Raw genomic sequence first — 22,494 nt, 5'->3', positions numbered from 1 at the left:
TAGAGATTGGAGCGATCAGCGGGAGCAGCAAAAGGATGGTTTGTCCAAGAAGAAATGGTGGTAAAAAGTAGATGACGTTTGCAGAGCAGGAGAAAAAGGAGAGTTGAAAACTAAGTAAATATGAAAGCAATTTAGCAAAGAATTGGCAAGAACTTACATTATTTCTTGGATAGAGACCAGGGGAAGGGATTTGGGATTTGCCCACTTGAGATGGTACGGAGTTGGAAGAGCTTTTGGAGAAGATACATGCGATGAAGAAGAGGAGAACCCGAAAAAAGGAAACACAGTTTTAACTATCAAATTTGAATTTTTTTTTATATTAAAATAGTTCAAAACATATACATCATAACCTCTGGTGCCCTGTATTTTACATGTATTCTGCTTTGTACAATATCATTTTCACATGTATATCAAAAAGGCTGTAGCCCTGTAGCCCTGTGTCAGATCACTAGGTATTACAATATGAACAAAATATAGAGAGGATTAATACAACAAAATGCCTCTTAAGTCAGTATATAGATATAAAAAAGAACCACACTGTTCACTGATCTCTTGTGCCTTTCTCCCCAATTCTAGGAGAAAGCTCATCTGTGTCTTCAAGCTTAAGTTTCTGCATGTACTCTATCAAAGCCTCAATCTCCTTTGGATGCAACATATCCATATGTTTCTTGAAGTACTGGACAGATTGGATATCCTCCTTGTAAATCTGAAGAGCACCTTCACGAATCAGAATCATGAACCTGTCTTTAGAGATCTCCAAGACAGTAGAAACCCGTGACATAATATAAAAATGAGTAAGTTTATTACTAAACTCAGTAAGCCGCCTCCTCTTGTTTTGAAAAACTTCTCCATTTCTCTCTTTCAAAAGAAACCACAAGACTTTGCAAGAAAAGACAGACCAGAACCGGTTCATCTTAAGGTCAAAAGATTATACAAAACCAGCAAGGACCTCACTCCAGGAAGGGCTAGGCTGGTGATTCCAGACAATAGTAGGGCCAAGGAAGATGGACCACACACCATGGACAAATTCACAATAAAAAACAAGTGCTCAGAGGATTCTTGGACATTACACACACCACACCTAATAGACTTGAGACCCTATACATATAAAAAGGAAACAACAACAAATTTTTTCAAAAGGAGGAGCCATCTAAAACAAGACTTCTTAGGATCAATGGGAGAATGCCAAAAGAAATCAAAAACAAATCAAGACCCCAACCCTGATTAACTCTAGAAAAGATAGAGTAGTCCTCCCTCAACATCAAATAGATCTGCTTAGTAGAGATGTCCAAGAAGGAAGAACCATCCAGCCATTTTAGTTGCTTTGAGAAGGAGACAGTATCCATAATCTTACCAGGGAAAAAACAAGATGTAGCCTTACCAATAAGAGAGTATATTTTCTTTTGGGAAGAAGGGATCCCTTATTTAGAGTTAATCTCAGCCCAAGAGCCAAGTCGATTGTCAACCAGTACATTGCTAATAAGAGAAATACCTTTATCATTCCAAATCTTAGTAGATCAGCTTTGAGTCAAAGCAAGAGGTTTATTGTTCAAGTTCACCCCCCACCAGATAGATCTATCCACAACAACATATGATGGAGAATCGCCTATTGCATCCTTAGAGGGGAGTAGCCTCCTTACCTGTGACCATGCCTTCTATAATGAGACAAATACATTGGAACCAAACACCTTCATGTTATATTCCCTTAATACAATATCACATAAAGGGATATTCCTCCACTTTTTGCTTTTTTTAATGACCGACCTTTCAATATTGTTCCTGATCGGCACCTTCCAAGGTTCAGTACTATATAGAGCTTTGACAATCCATTTAGAAGCTAAGGCTATGTCATGGGCCCTAATATCCTTGATACCCAATCCACCCATACATCTTGGTTTGCAACACCAATTCTAGTTCACACAATGCCTCTAATTATGCCCCATCCCATCAGACCATAAAAAAGTCCCTCATAATCCACTCAAGCTTATTGGGTTGAATGCAGAGACACAATAGATATGATGGGAGGAGATAACCTTTTGAACAATCTGCACTCTACCGGCCAAGGAGGGAAGGTGAGTTTGCCATTTTAGTTGTTTCCTTTCAATTTTAGAGTATATCCACTGCCACATATCTTGAGTAGAAGAGTTAATAGCAAAGGGAATACCAAGATACCTTACAATAGAGTTCGGACCTGCCCATTGCCAGCCTTTGCATGGGATCCAATTTGGAGGAGTCTCAGACCACCCAAGCATTGTAGATTTGTGAGGAGCTATCTTAGCTCCAGAGGGCAGACAAAAAAATTGTAATCTATCCATGGCATTATCAAAGTATTCCTCATTCAAGGCCAAGAATAAAGCAGATCACCAACAAATTGGGCATTAATTAGATCATCAACATTAGGAAGAGTAAGACCTTTGATAGAGGGCCCAAGTTCAGGAGCCCTTAGAATGTAATAAAGAGCATCAACAACAATGACAAACAAGGCCGGGGCAATGGGGCACCTTATCAAATTTGAATTTGAAAAACTGTTTTGTTAGATTATCTTATGGAGAATATGATGAGCATCTATTGAACAAGGCATTGATTACCAAGTTCATAAGGACCTACCCATCCATATATTGCATTAAGTTTTGGATGGGGCAACATCAGAGGAATTTTTTGTGCCTTGAAATAACGATAACCTTTCAATTAGACAAGAAGGGAACGTGATATTTAAAGGAGGTCCATAGTTTATGGGAAATGTAGAGCTATAGATGAGGCCTTGGTCTTCCTGTTTAATTGGAATGATGGGTTATTAATTTCAAAGGCCCCTCTATTTATTGGATTGTGTAAGCTTCCCCTGGATTTGGGTTAGGAGATGTAAAAGAAGTGGAAATTCCATATAGGAATAGGAAGAAAGGAATATGCAACTTATGCTTGAATATATATGAGGGTTTAATTATCTAAACCAATTAGGCAAGCAATTGGATTTTGCTTATTTGTGAGCAAAATGGAAATAGAAATTAGATTGTGAACGTGGGATTTAATTGTAGGAAGATTAGTCATGTTGTACAAAATTATAGCAAACATGAAAATTTGAGGCTAGAGCAAATAGGAAAAATCGAGGCTAGGGAGTTGAAATGCAATGGTAAAATAGATTTGAATTTTTTTTAAAGCGAGGAAAACAAAATGTAGATGTGCAATGTGATGTAGGAAGAAAGGGCAAGGGGAAAGAGAAAGATGAATTAAGAGGAAAGGGGCCATGGGAAAAGCTAAAGTGATTAAGTTGTTACAATTAAATCTAGACGATGAAATTTACAAACAATGGAATCTTTCGCTCCTACAATGGTTCTCTCACTCATCACATTTTTAAAACTTCTTGTTGGCCTACCTGGTTGGGAGGGTCCCTCTGCCTAGCAGGTTGTGGGAGGGTTAGGTCATATTGTTGCAGTGGATGCTCATCCTTTTGCCTCTTCCTTTGCAACTATGGTGCACCAAACTCGACTCTTGGGTGCTATTGTTGTTGCTCATTAGGGGGTTTTGCTTTCTATTGTGGTTATGGGTGTTGGGGTGTCCCTTCCAAAACCTTTTTTTTCTTTTTTCTTTTTCTATTGTTGGGTGGAGCTTTGCTCATGTTGCCATCTTGTCGTTGCTCGTCCTCCCAAGGGGAAATCTCGCCCTCTTGCTTGTGCCAAGACTTCCCCTATTGTGGTTTGTGGTCAAGATGTGGTGGACAATGTGGATTTCTACTAGTGATGTGGGTTGGTGTGTAGATTTGTTGGTCTTTGTCCTTCTCTCTCGAATCTACATTGATGGGTGGTGGATTAGTGGAAGCCCTTAGTTGTTGGTAACATTGAACTTTTCCCTTTTGTGAGGGGTTTTTTTGTTGCTACTTCTGTTTCTTCTAATGATTGTGATTTGGTGTTGAGCAAGTTGTGGGTTTTGGGTGTTCACTCCCTCTTGGTTAAACCTTGGACAACCTCCTCTAACCCTCTTACTGAACCACTCAATTCGCGTCTGGTGTAGGTTCGTCTCCCCAATCTTCTCCATCATTTTTGGGAGAACTCTTGTTTTGAGGTCATTGGTATTTCTATCAATTGCTTTTTGAAGGTTGATGATACCACCTCCTCCATGGGTCTTTCTACTTTCGCTCGCATCTTGATCAATATTGACATTTCTATTCCCCTTCTTGGAGATGTGGTTCTCATGGTTAGGGATAGGCCATGGACTCAATCGTTGGATTATGAGGGCCTCTCCTTTTAATGGCATCGCTACTTCTCTACTGGTCACTTGACCACGAATTGTTCTCTCATGTTGTAAGGGTGCTGCCACTTGGTGAAGGATGCTAATGATGATCACTCGTCTGTCCTAGCTTCTAATTCTTCCTTTGATAACTCCTCACTAGTAGTTGATGATTCCTCTGAGTATGATGTTTTGTCTCAACTAGACTAATGTCTTCGGCTCTAACAACAACAAACCCAGAAGGGAAGGCAGGGAAGATCTAGTTGTGGCAATCGAAACGACCTTATTCTATAGCGCTAATGGCATCAACTCCTTAGACCTCGTGGATCTGTCTTTGCCTCTTGTTGCTGGTGTGGCTCTCTTTGGCCCCATGGATCCTTCTTTGCTTGTTGCTCTTGTTTTGTTCCAGCTTTTGGTGGCTAACATTTCGCCTTGTCAACATTCTACACCTTTTGCTGACAGTCTCACTATGGGGATTCCCTCTCCTAATTCCACTCGTGATGGTGTTCTAATTGATAGTATTGCTTGGACTATTGTTCGTCAACAAAGGAGAGATCATTCTTACTCCTCCCAAACTCTTCCTTGAATTGTGGATGGTTTTTCTCCCCACCTTGATGTGGATTAGTAGTTGTTCTACAACTATGTTGTTAGTAGTCTATTGGGACTTTGTTGTCAATGGTTGTTCTTGACCAATTGTTTGTGGCCTTTTTAATTTTGTCTTTATACAGGGTCAACACCCTTGTTTTGTTTCTTTTTAATAAAAAATAATTAAATCTATAGATAATTATGTGTTAAATGTGATAGTCGATGATTATATATCAAAAGAAAAAGGGGACTATAAGTTGAAATGTGAAAAACAAATTGATGTAAAAGATGGAAAATTGAGAGGTAAGGGAGTCAGTAGGAAGTGGTAATTTTCAAACGGTTTGGATTTTAAAAGAACTAGTAGAAGAAAAAAGGCTAGATAGGCATTTTTATATAGGAAGAAAAGCAATGAAAAAGATGAAGATAAAGAAACGGGATTAAGGAGAAAATGTAAAGTAGTTGATGATGTAACAATTGTATCGATAGATATTAGTGCCAAAAAAGATAATTTTGATTCAAAACAAAAAAAAGGGAAAGGAGAAAATAATTGTGGTCCTTGGAGAACAATTTACTTTTAAAAAGGAAAGTGAAGGAGGGGGTGTTATTGTGAGGAATATAGAGCAAGTCAATAACAAGGGTGTACTAGTTGCATCAACTGCAGAAGATGGAAATTGTTGTAGGAATACCCAAGAGAATTTCACGAGTATGGATATCCATCTTTCCTAATTGGTAGCACTCATAGTACAATCACAACTGATATCAGAAGGGGAGAGTTGCAGTCTGATCGACAGATAAGCAGTATTCACTAACACATGGGCCTTCTATTAGTTTTAGTCTTTCTTATTCATTAAGGTTTCGGTTCGCATATACACTTGGGTATTGAACAATTGGTATCAAAGATCCCCATCTCAAAATGCAAAGTATGAAAGTTAAAGGCGAAGATGCATCTGGTAGAGCAAAAGGGGAGAAAAATCTATGTCAGTGCCTGGTAAACACAAGGAGGAGAACATGCTCTGACAATTCCCTTTTCCATTGTTGTGAAAGGGGGAGAGACATTATGTAGTATGTCGCACACTACATGTGTGAGAAACCATGGATCACAAAACGGGGGAGAACGAGAATATGTAGTATTCCGGATACTACATGTGTTGACATCAATGCCAAAGGGGGAGATTGTTGGTATTGTGTTGTCATTGATGTCAACCGGTATAGGATGGCTACCGGCATGGAACATGTATGTGCATCACTGTCACTGATACATACCGGATGTGATGTCTTCGATGTCACCTAAGTTTTGCAGGTCACCGGTAAGGGAGAGAATGTCATCGATGTCAACCGGTATAGGATGGCTACCGGTATTGGAGATGTATGTGCAACACTGTCATTGATACATACTGGATGTGATGTCTTTGATGTCACCTAGTTTTGCAGGTCACTGGCAAGGGAGAGAATGTCATCAAGCACAATGGCCATTGGAGTCACCAGTACACAAGTTAGTGTTTGACTTGTGTTGAAGATATGGGCAGGAGATTGGTATGATATAACAACTGGTAAATGATGACATCTGTAAGAGAGCAAGATGTTGGTCGGTTGATTGTGATGAAGAGGGGGAATGTTATCAAGAAACACATCAACACCAAAGGAGAAGTATGTGCAAGCCACTTGTATGTTGTGTGGATATCAAACAACATGACTCCCACCGAATAAAGATGTAGTCACCATTTGAAGAGAAGACTGACAGTGAGTGTGCCGAAACCGGATCACATGTGCCTATTTGAAGATATGTTGCTCAAATAGGGAAGTCACATTGGTGCAATGCAAGACGCAGATGACAAGGATCCACTCCCATCGGTAAGTGGAGTTTATCTCTTATTATGCATGGAATGCATCATAGTCCTTCGAGATAAGAGAGAAGAGTAGAATGCAGCTAATTGAAGGCTCACACCGGATGAACTGGTAAAACACTAAGTTGCCTTAGGTGCATGAGAGGGATGTGTGTTGGATCTGCAAAGGTAGACATGATGAGTTGTCAGTACAGAGATTGAAGGATATGTTTATCACCTTGACAAACCAGTTGAGATGATGTCTGGGCTGATGATGAAGAAGGCGAGGTCGAGCAGCTATAGACAGAGAGTGCAATCGGAATGCAGATGCCTCTGATGGAAACAGTTGAAGATTGATGACATGGTGTCATCAAAGTTCCTAGCGGCAAGTATGTGAACCGCTAAGAGAGCAAAGAGGATAAGTAATGTGCTCTTACCTAATGAAGGTGAGCATGTGATGGATTGATATGTTTGGCAACCAGAAAAGGTACTCCATCGGAAGAGATGCCAAGTGCAAGGTGATGGCAGACTAGTTAGGGTATAACCGACGGAGTTAGTGTGTCGGTAGATGAACCATGTAATTGTGTTGGTCAGTGATACTATCCAGACCGACACAGATGACCTAGCAAAGATGGATGTCGATAAAGATGCCACGTAGAGTTGATGTGGCAAGCATGCATGGACAGGTCGACATGTTGAGTTGGTTAAGTGTCAGGCGGTGAGGTAGATGGTGACAGGCCGACATTTATGTCGACTGCGTGTTTCACAGGATGCATAGCAGAGGTTTGCAGCTCGAGGTCAAACAAACAACAGAGATCCAAGACAGACTGATTGATTAGATCGAAGTAGGTGAAGGATAACGCCAAACCATTATTGGTGATCAGCTAAGAGATCAGCCGATAGGTTAGAAGCAAATTACTAAATGAGGATGGCATGTTATGGAAGGCATGATAATGGCGGGATTGATTGATGAGTTGCAGTTCATCAATCAAAGAGATCAAATCTCATGAGACCTGATTGGATTTGGTTTGCCTTGAGGTCAATGAAGAAACCCTAACTGCCCAAAGTTTGAATTGGCTTTTGGCAGGAAAACCAGTTTATAAATATGCAAGCCAAAATCTATGATAGTTGTTGTTGAATGATAGGGTGGTGCTGCTAGTGAAAAAGAAAAATTAGTCCAGTGCTCAACGAGAAGAAGAAGAAGAAGAGGAGACTGAGTGTGAGATAGAATTGGGTTGAAGAGTTCAACCGATAAAAAGTGAGGCAATCGGTAGTCTGCCATTGAGTCTGAGAGAGAAATGTACCAGTAGGGACTGAACTGGCAGAGAAGAGGCAAAGAGGATTGCAAAAAAGAGAAGAGAACAATGAGAAACAGAAGAGAATCGGTAAGCTGAGTACCGACAACAATCAGATAGTGGACATCTGACTGAGTGAAGTAGACTGGTGGAGAGTAGCAGTGTAGTAGAGAGAAGAGAGAACCGACAGAGAGCAGAACCGACAAAGAAGAAGAAGAGATTGAATAGGTGAAGGTGCAACAAAAAGTAAGTTGCATCAAGAGATGGGGTTGCAACTGAGAGGTGAGCAGAGAACCGACAAAGAATTGGAGAGAGGAGAACCGAAAGAGAGATTTGCAGAAGAGTTACAAAGTTCATTTCTAACATGGCTATTACTTTTTTAATTGATTATGTTCATTGAAGATCACCGAGTTGGAGCTCGGTGTAGGGGTTGGTGCTCCTTGGGTTGGTGCCCTAAACATTGTAATAAGATTTCCATTGTGAGCCTAGATTGGTGTAGTATACTCCAGCAACATTTCTCACCAAGGTTTTTCCCATCGTGGGTTTTCTTTGTACATCTGGTGTTATGTGATGTCCCTTTCATGTGTGAGTGCATTTGTGTTAGTCTCCCCTCTAACTGGTAAGTCCATTTTCTGTTAGATCTGCTAATCGGTATACACACATAGGATAGAAAAGAGAAAAGTTTTTAAACCATTGGTTCACCCCTCTCTCAGTGGCACATTGTGTTTGTTGGTTCTCAAAACCACAGATTGGAAATCCAAGAGCTTTTCCAAATCTCTTATTGATTTCTCAATCAGCCTTGCCCAATGAACGGGAATGGTCGAAGACCAAATTCCTCTACACTTTAGGCTCCACTAGACCTAGGTGGGTATACCCCAATCTCCCAAGCATAAAGAGATTTTTTTATAGTGAATTTAAACTATTTAACCTAGCTGATTATAGGAGTGGCAAACAATTTCCTGCAACTATGCTTTATGTTGTGCTTTTAACTTATTTTAATCTGAAAATCAAGTATAATTGGATGCGAATAAAAGTTATAACAGAATGTTGCTGGAACTAAGAGTAATTATGAAAGAACAAGGCAAGTAAAAACTAGTAATATATTTCTCCAGTGAGGACTTTGTGCACACTTAATCTATTCACAAGAAACCAGAAACAGACCAGTGCCTTATCTGACAATTTACATGTCACTTAATGGACAAATAGTTGTAATCTTTGGAGACAGTGTGAAGAAACAAACTATCACTGCAATATCTTCAATGTATGCTATGAGAACAACAAAAACTATTATGTTATCTCTATACCAACAGATGATAGAACATTGCAACAAATCTTCCTCAGATTTATCCGAAAGATTTTAAATCATTAACATCATATGACATGAAATGATCTGAAGATGAAAACATCAAACCTTGTATATTAATTTTTGGGAACAATTGGTGTACAAAAACTGTAGACTCATAGATACTTCATGATTACACTTGTTTGCACAAAATGGATTTTCATTTCTATAGACTTATCTTACATAACACTATAGGTTCCAACAGGCAATCTGGAAAGATAATCCTCTCTCTTAGAGTACGAAATGACTCATCATATATACATGACTTAAAAGATGCGAATGAAAGGACACACCCTTTCATTAGCACAAACTAAAACTAACAAAAAAACCAATTGACTCCCTAATTGCTAAAACAGAACAAAATACAAATGACACAAACTAATGCTTTTCGTCCAGCCACTGACCACATTTCTGGATATGTCGAAGATATCCTTTGTTCTTGTATGTGCAGGCATTGAAAATAATATCCCTGACCGCGATCTCTACTGTAACAAATTTTTTGACCTGTTCCCCTGTTTCATTCATGTGCAATGTATCCACACTTGCAATGCTAACGGCTTAACTGAGCAAAGCTCTGCACTCAGTAATCCACTGATGCTTGTCCTTCACGACCCCTGTATCATCCACTACACTTGGAAATCCATGATTAACGATCTCTTTACACTACTCATACTCAATATTTAAATCTGTTGTGAATCCTTGATGAGTGTCAATTAGTTTGTTGACCTTGTTGATTCTTTTGTTACTCAGAGTCTGATCCTGCATGAGCATGTTTAACCTATCAAGTATCCTCTGGTGCAACATTGTATTATCCATATTTTTCTGGTAGACGGTCCAGAATTCTTCCAATATCTTCTGGAGATTTTCAAATCGTTTAGTCAATAAGACACATGATGTGTCTATCCTTATACTCTGCATCCTTTCCTTCAATTTTTTGTTTTCCTTGTGCAATTCTTCGCACTTGTTTTTCAATTTGGATTCATCCATTATCTGGGGTACAAGTTGTCCCCTACTTCTCAAGAGTTCCTCATATAATGCTTTATACTTTCCTGCCTCTTTCACCAACATTTTCATCAGCGCATTATTTAGCTTCAAAATGTCAATCCCCATATCTGTTGTGACCATGGGATCAACCTCACCGACCTTTAACTTCATCATGTGTCTAAAAGCTTTGTCCACATCTATGAATTTCGGCCTTTTATTTGGGGGATACAAAGCCCATAGAAGCATGGCCTCATCATCTGGATCATACCTTGATCCAATAAAAATATCATCCACACCTTGGATATCCAATTTGAAATCCTTCTTGTCTGAATGCAATAAACTGTCAAAAATGAAAGAAGCACTAAGGTCCCAACCTAGAAAAAGAATTATTCCTTCTTTTGTTAGGAGTTGCCTTCCCCTCTGAGGTGTCATGCCTTCCAACTCTTCATTTATATCTACCTTCAGTTTCCGAAGCATCTCTACCTCATTCTCTGGTGTTACATCAGGCATGGCCTCTCTCAGCTTCTTCCCTTTGAAATGATATAAGAAGGATTTAAATTCCTTCAAGCTAATGAACTCATCATCAAATACAAAAGATGTATGCTCCTCTAACCTGACATCTACATCTGCGTTTAGTCTTGCAATAGTTAGGTCGTGTGCTTTAAGCTCTTCTTCCCTTTCAGGCCTCCTAATTCTTGAAATAGCTTCATTTTCTCTTGACTCGCTCTCTGCCTCTTCTTCCTCTCCTATCTCCTACAACTGTTGTTTCTTCTCATCCAGTTTCTGTTCTAAAGCTTGGACTATTTGCATAGCCTCCTCGGACTCCTTGTTCCTGAAGATATCCCAGGCTTCAACCTACTCATGAAAGTAATCACCCAGATTTTTCTTTTTCCTGCCCTGGTGGATATAAGCCCTCAAGGTCATAGTTCTTTCGACCTGTGTGCTCATAGAGGTTGTAATCTTCTATCAACCTCTTGTCAATGATCTCATATGCCTTTGTGGAAACAATTGTGAAATCACCGAAATGTAAGGTCCCAGGCAAGAAAACTTGTTTATGAGCATTACCGAAATGTTGTGCATTTGAGACACTCATATGCCTTACAATCTCCAAGTAGGCTATTCTGCCAGGCGCAAGCTTCAGCAACACATAAGGAGCTCCTTCAAATCCAAAAACTCTTACATAGGTGAAGTCCTAGCACACATACCAGTCACCCCAATTGTGGTTTACTCTGGGATCTCAATGCTTATGGGGTCTAAGGAATCTTTTGATTTCCTCTAAAAATGACTCATCAAAACAGACTCCAAAAGCTCTGAATAAAAGCTACACAAAAAATTCTTCAAAGTTGATATAGCGGGACCTTATGAAACGTGAGTCCCACAATGACCACCATAACTATACATGTTGCTCCTCTCCATCTTTACCACGAATATTCAGCTTTAAATCCTCAGGCCACATTCCCCTGAATCATCCATAAAACAAGACAACATGCATTAACAAAGAATAGAACTTAAAAGATTTGTTGGGCTTATTTTGAAGGCTTAAGAAACCTTCATGTATCTTCTCAATAACATAAGTGGCATAGTCTAATTGTCTCAACTCATGCATCAGTGTGTCGACAGCAAAGACCAAAGGTCCTATCCGAGCTATATCTAGGACTTCAACTCCTCCCACTTGACTGCATGCCATATAGGTATATTATAGATACTGCCTGAAGATATTGATATCAAATGGGGGCACGTCCTCTTCTGTCAATTTTCCCTTTTCAACCTTATGAATGGCCAAATTCCACCAATTGTACACGGTGTCCATCTTTGTATACTGTTCTTCTAATTTCTCAAAAGACAAAGGAACATCAGATTCAAAACCTATACCAAAAACCCCCTGGATGGTGGCTACTGAGATATGGATGAAAGTGTCGCCATTTGGTAACTGAATACATCTTTTTGCAACATTGTAAGCCCTAGCCAATGTTTTCATCAATTAGACATTCACAAAGATGTTAGGGACTACAAGCTTACCCAATCCAGTCGCCCATGGGTTTGAAATTGGGGTCGGCTTATTTCTCCTTGAATAATGATACAAGAATAATTCGTGACCCCTAATCTTGGTCCAGACATCGCCAATTTTCTTGAAATCATCCTCTAACTGGTCATGGATGGGTACATTAACCTTTGATCTCCTGGTGAGCTCATTTGATCAATCATATCCTGGTTCAACTTTCGTTTCTACGCACCTTCTCCCCCTTTAGACTTCTTAGAAGCGCTTTCAGAGACCTCTATGACCTTCCTCTTACCCTTGGAACTAGAACCCTCCATATTTGAATCCTTCAAGCTTTCTGTAGTTTAATTCTTTGTAGTTTAACTTCGCTTCAATCTCTCTGTTAGTTTCAAACTGTTATGCAAAATCCTTGTACCGACTCTTCATATATAGATTTGACGGATTAGAAGCATTTACTCAATTGAAATCCCGATATGATTTGCCTCATGTGAACACCAATCTATCCGTTCTCTGCATTTAATAATGGCGGGTCGATCCATTTGCAATCAAATTTCACAACGGCTAGTCGGGATAACTTTTTCGATAATTCAACCAGTTGGCGCCACTCATCCTTTCGGTTGGCATAAGTCTCACCGATCACTTCGCCTCCTGGCTATGTTATACTTTCACCTTTATATCATATCGGCGTATGTCATTACGATACACCCTCCTTTTATTCCTCTGTGGCATTCTTCCCATCAGGTTTCGACATAGCTCCAAATATTTTTGTCCGATAGTGAAAAGTTATTTTGATGAATCCTCCTTAGTAATCCATATCTCATTGGTTACATAGGGTCACTTTATCGGGTATCAGAACAACTCATTTTATGTTTTTTCGATGACCTAATGATATTTACCTCATGCTTGTGCTTCTTTTTACCTCTCTGGTCTATCGACATATGTTTTCCCGATGAAACCTCCCTCTTGTCTATGGTGTTGCAAAACTTATAGGGTGTCGGGACAACCCTTCCCGCGCTTCTGCGATGACCCGATGATATCGGGCTCCACCCTGCTTATTTTCAGGTCCATCGGCTTATGCTTCCCCCATGAGGTCTCCTAATCTGATAATCATTTCAGATTCCTCATCGAGTATCGGCATAGCTCAAAATGTCTTCCTTTGAGGAGCCAATGTCATCCCGATGACTTCACCTTGTTACTCTTTTAGTGACTTCTTTCAGTGTAGGCTATCCCGATGAGACCTCATTTCCACCCGCCATGATATTTACCCTATCGGGTATCGAGGTAGCTTTTTCTTACACTGTTCGATGTCCCCATGACTTCAAAACATCCACTCCGCATTTTCCTTCCTCAGTGTAGGTTATATTGATAACCTCATTTTTGTGCCCTACTTTGTCTTCCTCATCGGGTATCGACGTAACCCAAAACTCCTCTCACCGATGATTTGAGTTATCTCGATGGCTTAGTATTTCTGCCTTTTGGTATTGACTTATCGAAGTAAGTTATGTCGATGACACAACCTTTGCCACTTAGCCCATCAGGTATCGGAGTAGCACGGGGTGACATTCTCCGATAACCCGATGTCATCGCTGACCTTTACTTTGCATTCTCCTTCATCGGTGTAAGATGTGCCGAAAATCTCATCGGTTATCGACATAACATTTTTTGCATGCCCCCGATGTGTGAATATTATGCCGATAGGTTCTTTCATGGTCTATGTTATTCGGTCTTATCGGGGTAACTTACGTCGATAGCTCAAATTTGATAGTTATGCTTAATCAAGCTCCCCTTCATATATCATTTGCACTACAACCTTTCATGGAAACTTCATATGTGCTATTTAAATGACAAAGTCTATCACATAGGCCCAAAGAATGCCTTATAAGAATCCCAATACCGTCATAATGCAAATCCCTCATGTAGTCCCTATTCAGTGCCAACCCTTAGCATGCCCTAGCGGTACTTGTCCAATTCTGAAAAATAGATCACAAGAGGGTTTTCCTGGTACTGCAACATACTTCCTGTACATAAAATTCAGCAATAAATGCTCTTATGATGAAAATGTACATATAAAACATCAAAGAAAAAGCACAAAATATTTTTTTTAAATGTGTACTAACAGTGTCTATCATAAAATACTTTCAACATAGCTTGTGGATTTTATGCATTTTTATAAACTGCTGGAGCACACAAAAAAAAATTAATCATTTTTATAAAGGGCGTGTTGGCTTTCTAGTTCGGGTGATGTATGTTTTATTGTTTTGGCTACATATGCTTCAGGTGATGAAATGTCAAATATGCGTGTTCGGTGTGATTTTTCTAGCATGAAACAAGGTTTCCAAAAAGTATCGATAGTTGTTCTTATGTGTGCAAGGTTAGAATGGCGGGTGTGTGGCTAAGTATTTTCTGTTAGGTTCAGTTCGAGGTACCAAGCTTGGTCTTATCTCCATTCTTAGAAGAAAATATTGAGGCATCTGAAAAGAACAAGTCCACTGAAGTTACTAAAGTATGGTGTTTGCTTAATACTTCCCATGCAAGTATTGTAATTAATTTCTATCTTGTATCGATTTCTGCATTAGTCACTCAAATCAAGTTCAAGGATATATATTGGGATCTGAGACTGCAATGTTTGAAAGACTATGTTTGTCCATTTAATATATTTGAAGAAATGTACTTGAGATGGTGCTCGGATTGAAATAAGTGTTACAATTTATCAAGAGTTTGTGTTTTGTTTGTGAAGTTGGTGCTTATGAGTTGATGAGTTGGTGATTTAAAGGGTTGGTGCCCTTTGTGAGTTGAAGCTCACTTTTGTATTGTTGGGTTGGTGTCCATTATAAATATTAATAATATGAGTTTGTTAATACCATGGTTTTTTACCCAAAAGGGTTTTCCATGAGAAATTCTTGTGTCTAGCTTTCACTGATTTATTTTTCATGCTTTATGTTTGTCTTTGTGGGTTCAAGATTTAAATTCTTCAAATACTGATTCAACCCCATCTTAGTATTTGTTGTGCACTTCTCACAGGCAACTTCAAACTCAGCTTCATTTATCATTGAATTTAATAGACTTACAACTTATAGCTCTACAGAGTTAGACTCTTATGAGATTGCAAACTAAATATAGAAAGTCATGTGTTATATAGGAAGTCACACACCTACAGAGGATAGTGATGTTTACAATAGTAATATTTTCTAAACTACCCATAAAGTGTGTGAAATATTCATAGTAGTTAATGTAATACCTTTTGAAATATACTCCAAAATATTTCTCAAAATTAATCTTCAAAATAGGTCTCCAATGCTAATATAGAGAGTACAAATCTAGCTAAAATAGCTGGAATTACAATCTCCATTAGGTGATCTATAGAAAGAGATAGTTACGGAAGAAGGTTCAAGCTACAGGCAAAGAAAGAATTGAGCCACTAAGGTGTAGATCTATATGTGGAGTTTGCAACATTTATTCTAAAAGTGAAGCTATTGATTTGAAATGAAAGGACATCGAAGGATTTTCAATCCCTACCATCGATAAGTGAGATGTAATATTTTACTACCTAGCCACTGATTGAAGAAGATGATTGCCACCATCTTATAAGAGTTTATAACTATTTTTTTATGCCAGCCAAAAGAAAGCCATTATAGTTTGTCAAGTTGAAGGATTGATTTGAATGAGAAAATAAGATGGGATTTTGTGTTAAACTGTCAACCAGAGAAATTTCATGCAATAAAATGGCCCCATCCAAGAGGTCAATCAATAAATCATCTAAACAAAATTGGTAAAAGGTGAGTCAATTTTTAATTAATTGCAACTATTCAAAGAAACACATATGTTGCCAAATCGTGTGAAATATTGCAAAGAAGTGAGGTTGTAGATACTTTAGAAAATACCATAGACTAAAGAAAACATAGTGTTAGAGAAGAAAGAGAGTTCACCATTAAATCTTGTAGTGAAAGTATAAGATAAGATAAGTCAATAGGTTGCCATTTTTCAAGGATACTCAAGGTTGTGGTAAGGAAGGTTGCACTTTGGAAGGAAAAGGAATGAAGCTATTCCTCCTGACTTATACTTGATTGATAGAATTGCATTAAAATCCCCTCCCAAAATAAAGGGTTCATTAGAAAAGCTTGCCAAAACTTATGATATTAAATCCCATAGTAGCTATTTCCCAACTATTGAGCTTGGACAAGAAATGTTAAGTGGAAATAGTGGTTGTATATAGTGACTTTAATTTTGCTTTGGCTTGAATTTTATGCACCTGAATATGTTTAGCATTCCACAAGACTCCTAAACCCCTAGACACTCCAAGGGAGGAGGCCACATATCCCCAGTTTTTGCATAACCTAAATTGTTGAATTGCCTCTGGTTTTAAGAATTTTGGCTATTGAAGCATAAGCAAATCTTCCCCGAAAGTTTCCAACTAAGACTTTACAAGGCATCTTTTGTTAGGGGCATTTAATCCCTTGACATTCCATGACACAACCTTCATGTTTCTCATGGAAATTGACACATTCTCCACAATTTCATATTCTCATCTAGTGTTGATTGTATCCTTGATTTGATCTCTTCCTTTGTTTTGGAAAACTTTTGCCTTCTGACACCATTACCTTTAGGCTTTTCATAGAAGACTTCTTGGGTACTGATAAAGGAGTCTGATGAATAGCTAATTGAGAAAAAAGACTATCTACAGAATCATTCAAGCATATCTCAATTTTCAGCTCCTCTTCATTATTATCAAAATAATCAATTCTATGGCAATAACCATCAAGGTAGTGGATAGCTCTTCATCCTTTGATTCTACCGCCCCCGTAGCAGAAACATCTTGAGAAACTTGAGGCACAACATCTTCATCCTGAGCTACTTGATATGCTATTTCCTCTATAATTTGCAAACATGTTTTCAGGAGCATTTTTTCAACAATAAAGTCCATATCTCTTGCTAAGAAGGAATCCTTAAATTTAAAAGAATCCATCCGCCTTGAAGACATTTTCAACTTGCTTTGTTTTGATAATTTCCCTCCTATTAGGCTTGTTGAAGCACCTATGAACGAGCATGTAAGGATTGATAATTTACTGTGCCATTGCATCTCGTGACCAAATCTTACATAGAGAGGGAAGCCCTTTATAAACCTCGTGGGATTTAAGAGATTGAAGCATATACTGACTATGACCAACTTTATGAGTTAGTCTCCAGTTGTGGTCTTGGAACAATAAAGAGAGTTAACATTTTCATCTAGAGATAAAGAATTAGCTAGTGTCCTTTTCTATAGAAGAATAAAGCGAGTTGTATTCTAAGACACTCTGGAATCCTTGTTTCCTAGCACCCTTATCTCAACCCTTGATGGGGAAGAGGAAGGGATAAGTTCCAAATGAGGAGAGGACTTGGATGTCGACATTAGCAAGGTACTTTCAAAAGGCCATGTAGAAATATTTATTTCTAGAAAACGAAGCAAATCTTGCTTTCTAGACACAAAAAATAGGTGAGGGTTGGATATTGGGTCCTCACAAACTATAATATACACCTCCTCCCAAGCCATGCAAGCTGAAGTAAAGTGTCCAGTTGTATGGGTATTTGACTTCACCACCTGAGGTTCTTCCACAATGATCTTCTGAATACTTTTTCCAAAGTTGGACTAGATATGAATCTACTTAGGGAAGGGTTTAGACAGATCTATCAAAACACACACCCAAAGAGGAAGATTTGTGTGTTCAAAAGGCTTAAGATCATGTCTAATAAAGATAACCATCTGGTTAGCTAAAGTCTAAACAATGTCCAAATCTCTAAACTCAAGTGGGAGAGACAACAAATCGACCTAAAAAGGGGCAAATTTAACAAGGGAAGAAGATGGGTCAAAATTGAGAGACCGGATTTGGGTATATGGCCCAAAACCCTCAAAGAAGGTGGATTTAGATCAATGAGCTAGATATCTTGAAGATTTGTCCAAAAAAATGGTAATTAAAAACCCACTCCATCCATATATGTAAAATACTTGCAGTACTCTCGACCAAGAAGAGTTAATCCACGAGGATAGCTTAGAAATATCAAGGATGTACCACAAATCTCATGTGATTCTATAAAATCTTCCTTTCAAGCAAACGCAAGATCGGGAGAATTAATTGACCTATTCTACTTATATTCTCAAGAGATTATTCAAACCTCGTGAGTTGAAAATGGTTTAGAACTTGAAACCAAGAGTCTGCATGCCCTACAGTTGTGAACAAAATGTTCATCTTTGTGTGCCAAAAGCGAGCTTGATATGAAGTTATGAATTCATATGCCGAGTTGCTTGTGAGTTGGTTAACAAATTGACAAGTGTATACATGTGATCATTACAAATGATTGATTATGTCCTTTTTGATGATGAGTGAATTTTCAAGAACTGATTGATTTTTTGATATTTGAATCGATGAATGTATGACGACTTGATAATTGATTGATATTCAACATTTGATGATTGATCATTATTGATATTTGGTGATTAACGATTGATCTATCAATGGTTGCTGATGGAATGATGCATGGTGATGAATTGTTGGTGGATTGACAGATTTCTTAATTGATACTTGAAGGAATTGATATTTCAATGAATTGCCTAGATGACTTGAAGCTAGCATGAATTGCTTGATCGATGGCTTCAATAGGAATTGTTGCTCAATGAATGTTGAGTGCATGATTGATCTATATAGAATGAATTGTATGAGTGTTTTATTGTTGTGGTTGATAATTTATTCAATATTCTATTTGATGAATGAATTCATACGTGATGATCTTTTCAAATGAAATGCTCTCCCCTTATATAACTTCCCATGTGAGGGAGTCACAATAATTCATAATTAGGTTCTTTGCAAGAGTTACAACCTTTCATAGTTAATCACTACCCATGGGTAATTATATTTTATTTTATTAAAACTCACCAAATTCTTTGGATACACTTAATACTGAGGTTGGTTGAACATTACATTTAGTCAACTAAATAACCTTTTTAACAAATACCAATAACAAACATTTACACATTGAGACTTATTACTAACCTCATACTAATTATATAATATTTTCAACACACCTCTTCTTTACAAGTATCAAATGCCTTTTTATATCTCCATATACCCCTAAAGAGATGCCTCCTTTTGGGGATGGATGCATCTCTTAAAGAGACATAACTCTTATTAACAAACTATCCTCGTCTACAAACTAACTCATCAAAACTAACTCATCAACAAACTCATTGGTTAAAAAATGCTTTCTAATCAACCTTCATCGAATCTTGGGCTAGAATACCACCTACTGAAACATTTTCTTGCATACAATCATTAGCAACTTAGCATTATTCAAGCATAATAATTTAAAATTAAAATTGTATTTTGGCACCACCCTTGGACCCTAGCCCCTCCCTCTAATGTTGAAATTTATGTTTTGCTGCGCACCAAAGGAAGCATGGTCGGATTTGGACAATTTTCCAATATGAATGGCACCTCCAAGACTAAAACCCTGCTAATGTGAACAGGTTGGATGAAAACTTAACCTGTGTTAAATTCAATCATACATTCAGCCCTGCAGATTCCTCATCAGTTCCGTACTTTTTTCTGGGCAGGTTATAGGTGTAGAAAACTAAAACTAGAGTGCAAAGGAAGGACAGTCCAGGTTGAGCCATCATTAAGTGCCATTCTTGGTGCTCATATTGCCAATGCACCGCTCATTATTGAGAGGCACCTGCAACTACAGTCATTCCAGGTCAATCTAGCAGCGATTTAGTGGCAGATCAGATTAGATCAGCATGAATAAAGGAAAATACCTGCAGATCTGAAAAAGCTCTATGCAGCACTGGATAGGGAGGTCATCGCCATTCATTGTACCAGCAGAAGTCAACTCTGGTGTGCTAAAACATTGAGGGTTACACCACAGCGGCAGATCCAAATGCCTATTTCCAGACCAGGTCTATTTTGAGTTGATGCTGAAGTGGATGGTAGCTGAGAACCTAGCAGACCTAGGGTATCTTACTGAGCAACTAATCCAGTCTGAACCAAACCAAATTTGACAGCATCACCGAGGTGCATCACAGTCCAACATTCATTCCTTACTGAAGTTCATTCCTCTATGCACAGTGAAGCGTGCCATTACCTATAATGCTACTGTTGTAATTTGGGAACCCACTGATGAAGTCGTTGTAAAGACATCTGGTTTTCTCGAAAGTAACATGTACTTAATATTTGCAGAAAGTATCATGGACTGATCTCTTTAGATATGGGTATTTGTTTGAGAATTATTGTTTCAGATCTGGTTATTCATTCCAGTTTACAGTTTTCTGATTATCCCTGTTAGGGTTTTGACAAATTTATAACACCTGTTAGTTTTGAGTTGGGAACCTGGAATTTAGTAAGAACCACTAAAATAAATACAAAACTAATTTGAAAATGCAATGGGTAAGCAAATTCCACCATTAGAAATGTATATTTAAATTATTTATAGATATATTTAATACTAATTTATAAAATATAAAAAAACATTAGATTGTTATTAGAAAAATAAATACTATAACTTAATTAAAGAAAAACAATTATTCAATCGAATATATATACAAAGATCAAAAATAATAAAGAAATAAGAGTATACTGAAAACATCCAATAAAGTTCAGAAGTGTGTATACTCGGCATAAATTTTCCACAATCCTTGTAGTATTTGCAAGAGGATTTCTGGGACAAACTGTGTATCTTTTTCCAAACTGTTTTCTTTTTTGATACAAAAAATAGATATACAGTGTGTCCCAAAAATATTCTGCCAAAGAGTGTATACTCCTTAAAATAGTATCATGGTTCATAAAGTTTATAAAAGTACTCATGATCGGCCATAATTATAATATCAGTGTGTAGATCATTCAATAAATACATAAGCCACTCAAACCGCTACTGACATCTAAATTTGATGAAAATGCAGCCTCTTAAAATTTGCCTTTTGCTTTCAGTTTTACAGTTAAAAATCTTATTGATGATTTAAGGTTGAGAATTTCTACTGTATTTCATGCTAATTCGTAATTGTAAAAGAAACAAAAGAATCTTTTCATAAAAAAATTGAATAATAAAACAAGACTCTTGTATGTTTTTATTTTATGTAGAGTCATGATAACAGTTACAAGAATAATTATCAAACGTGCAAGCAAGTACTTATTTAGTTTTTCTCATCCTTATGATGGATCACTGAGTATGATCCGAAACATTGATGCTATAAACTAACGCACAGTTACATGTAACAAGAAACTCAGCTCAAACAAAAACTTTTATTTTAATTAAGTACCAGAAAAACAAGGCATCCACTGGCAGTACCAAAATATTATGAAGGCGGCTCATTGAGTACAAGTTAATTGCATTAAAAACTACCCACATTGAATCATATACCCAAAGACTTTTGATATGCATTCCACCCTGCAGATCGGTATTGTTTTGCTACCCCTGCTTTATCCTTTGCTTTGACAATACCACGGCCCACAATTATTATGTCACTACCCCTTTCCGAAACAACCTGCATCAAAGCACAAAATCACTTGTTTGAATTATTAGGGTAGAGGAACCAATTGGTATACAGGCTCCAATGCTTCTGTGTATGGTTATAAAAAGATGATTTCTTTTTTAATTTTGAAGTTATGAAATCTATCAGTTGTGAATTTATCAGTAGTAATTAAACGAAAAATACTTCATCTAACAAGCTAGATCAAAAAAAGCAAAAATCATGTGATGAAACATAGGCAGGCACAGCAAACTAAATGGCTTCTACAGAAGCTTTGAACAAAAATTCTCCTTTGTATTTGATGGCATCCTAGCAAAATAATGTTGATGTGGGATTATCTTTGATGAGGTGCTTACCTTAAATCTTTGGTTTAAGCAGTTAACTTGTTAAGCCAGCCAGTATAAAAATTTGAGTCATTCAAACTACCATGTAAGTGTGAGTGGTGCAATGCTAGCCTTAAAAACTACTGAGACATTAAAGACTTTTTATTTTAAGTTGTTCATCATATTATGTATCTGAAATTTGAATACCACTATGTAATGTTTTTAATTCTGACATTCCGAGTTTCCTACAAAAACCTTCTTCAGGAAAATTACAAGATCAATACTAGGTCCTAACCCTTACATAAAGTGGATGACTTTGGCTATCAATATTATAGTCAACTTATTGTCAGATCCATGGGAAAAGTACCCAAGATATAATGACTAAGTGACTGTAGGTGGAGAAAATCAAATCTGAGATCTTATGGCACAAGA

General features: G+C 37.8%; 1 protein-coding gene across 4 annotated transcripts in view; it reads right to left on the bottom strand.

Annotated features, from left to right (window-relative positions):
• Nucleotides 1-21,306: 21,306 nt before the first annotated feature.
• Nucleotides 21,307-22,494, bottom strand: part of LOC131069404 (uridine 5'-monophosphate synthase) — a 98,729-nt gene continuing 97,541 nt past the window's right edge. For all 4 annotated transcript variants that reach the window (XM_058004804.2, XM_058004805.2, XM_058004807.2 and 1 more), the window contains one exon: nucleotides 21,307-21,754. In XM_058004804.2, coding sequence (XP_057860787.2) covers nucleotides 21,623-21,754 — 132 coding nt within the window. In that variant the 3' untranslated portion in view covers nucleotides 21,307-21,622. The remainder of the gene's footprint in view (nucleotides 21,755-22,494) is intronic.

The sequence above is a fragment of the Cryptomeria japonica genome, chromosome 10, assembly GCF_030272615.1.
Source record: "Cryptomeria japonica chromosome 10, Sugi_1.0, whole genome shotgun sequence".
Taxonomy (NCBI): Eukaryota; Viridiplantae; Streptophyta; class Pinopsida; order Cupressales; family Cupressaceae; genus Cryptomeria; species Cryptomeria japonica.
This window is presented reverse-complemented; position numbering and strand designations above follow the sequence as displayed.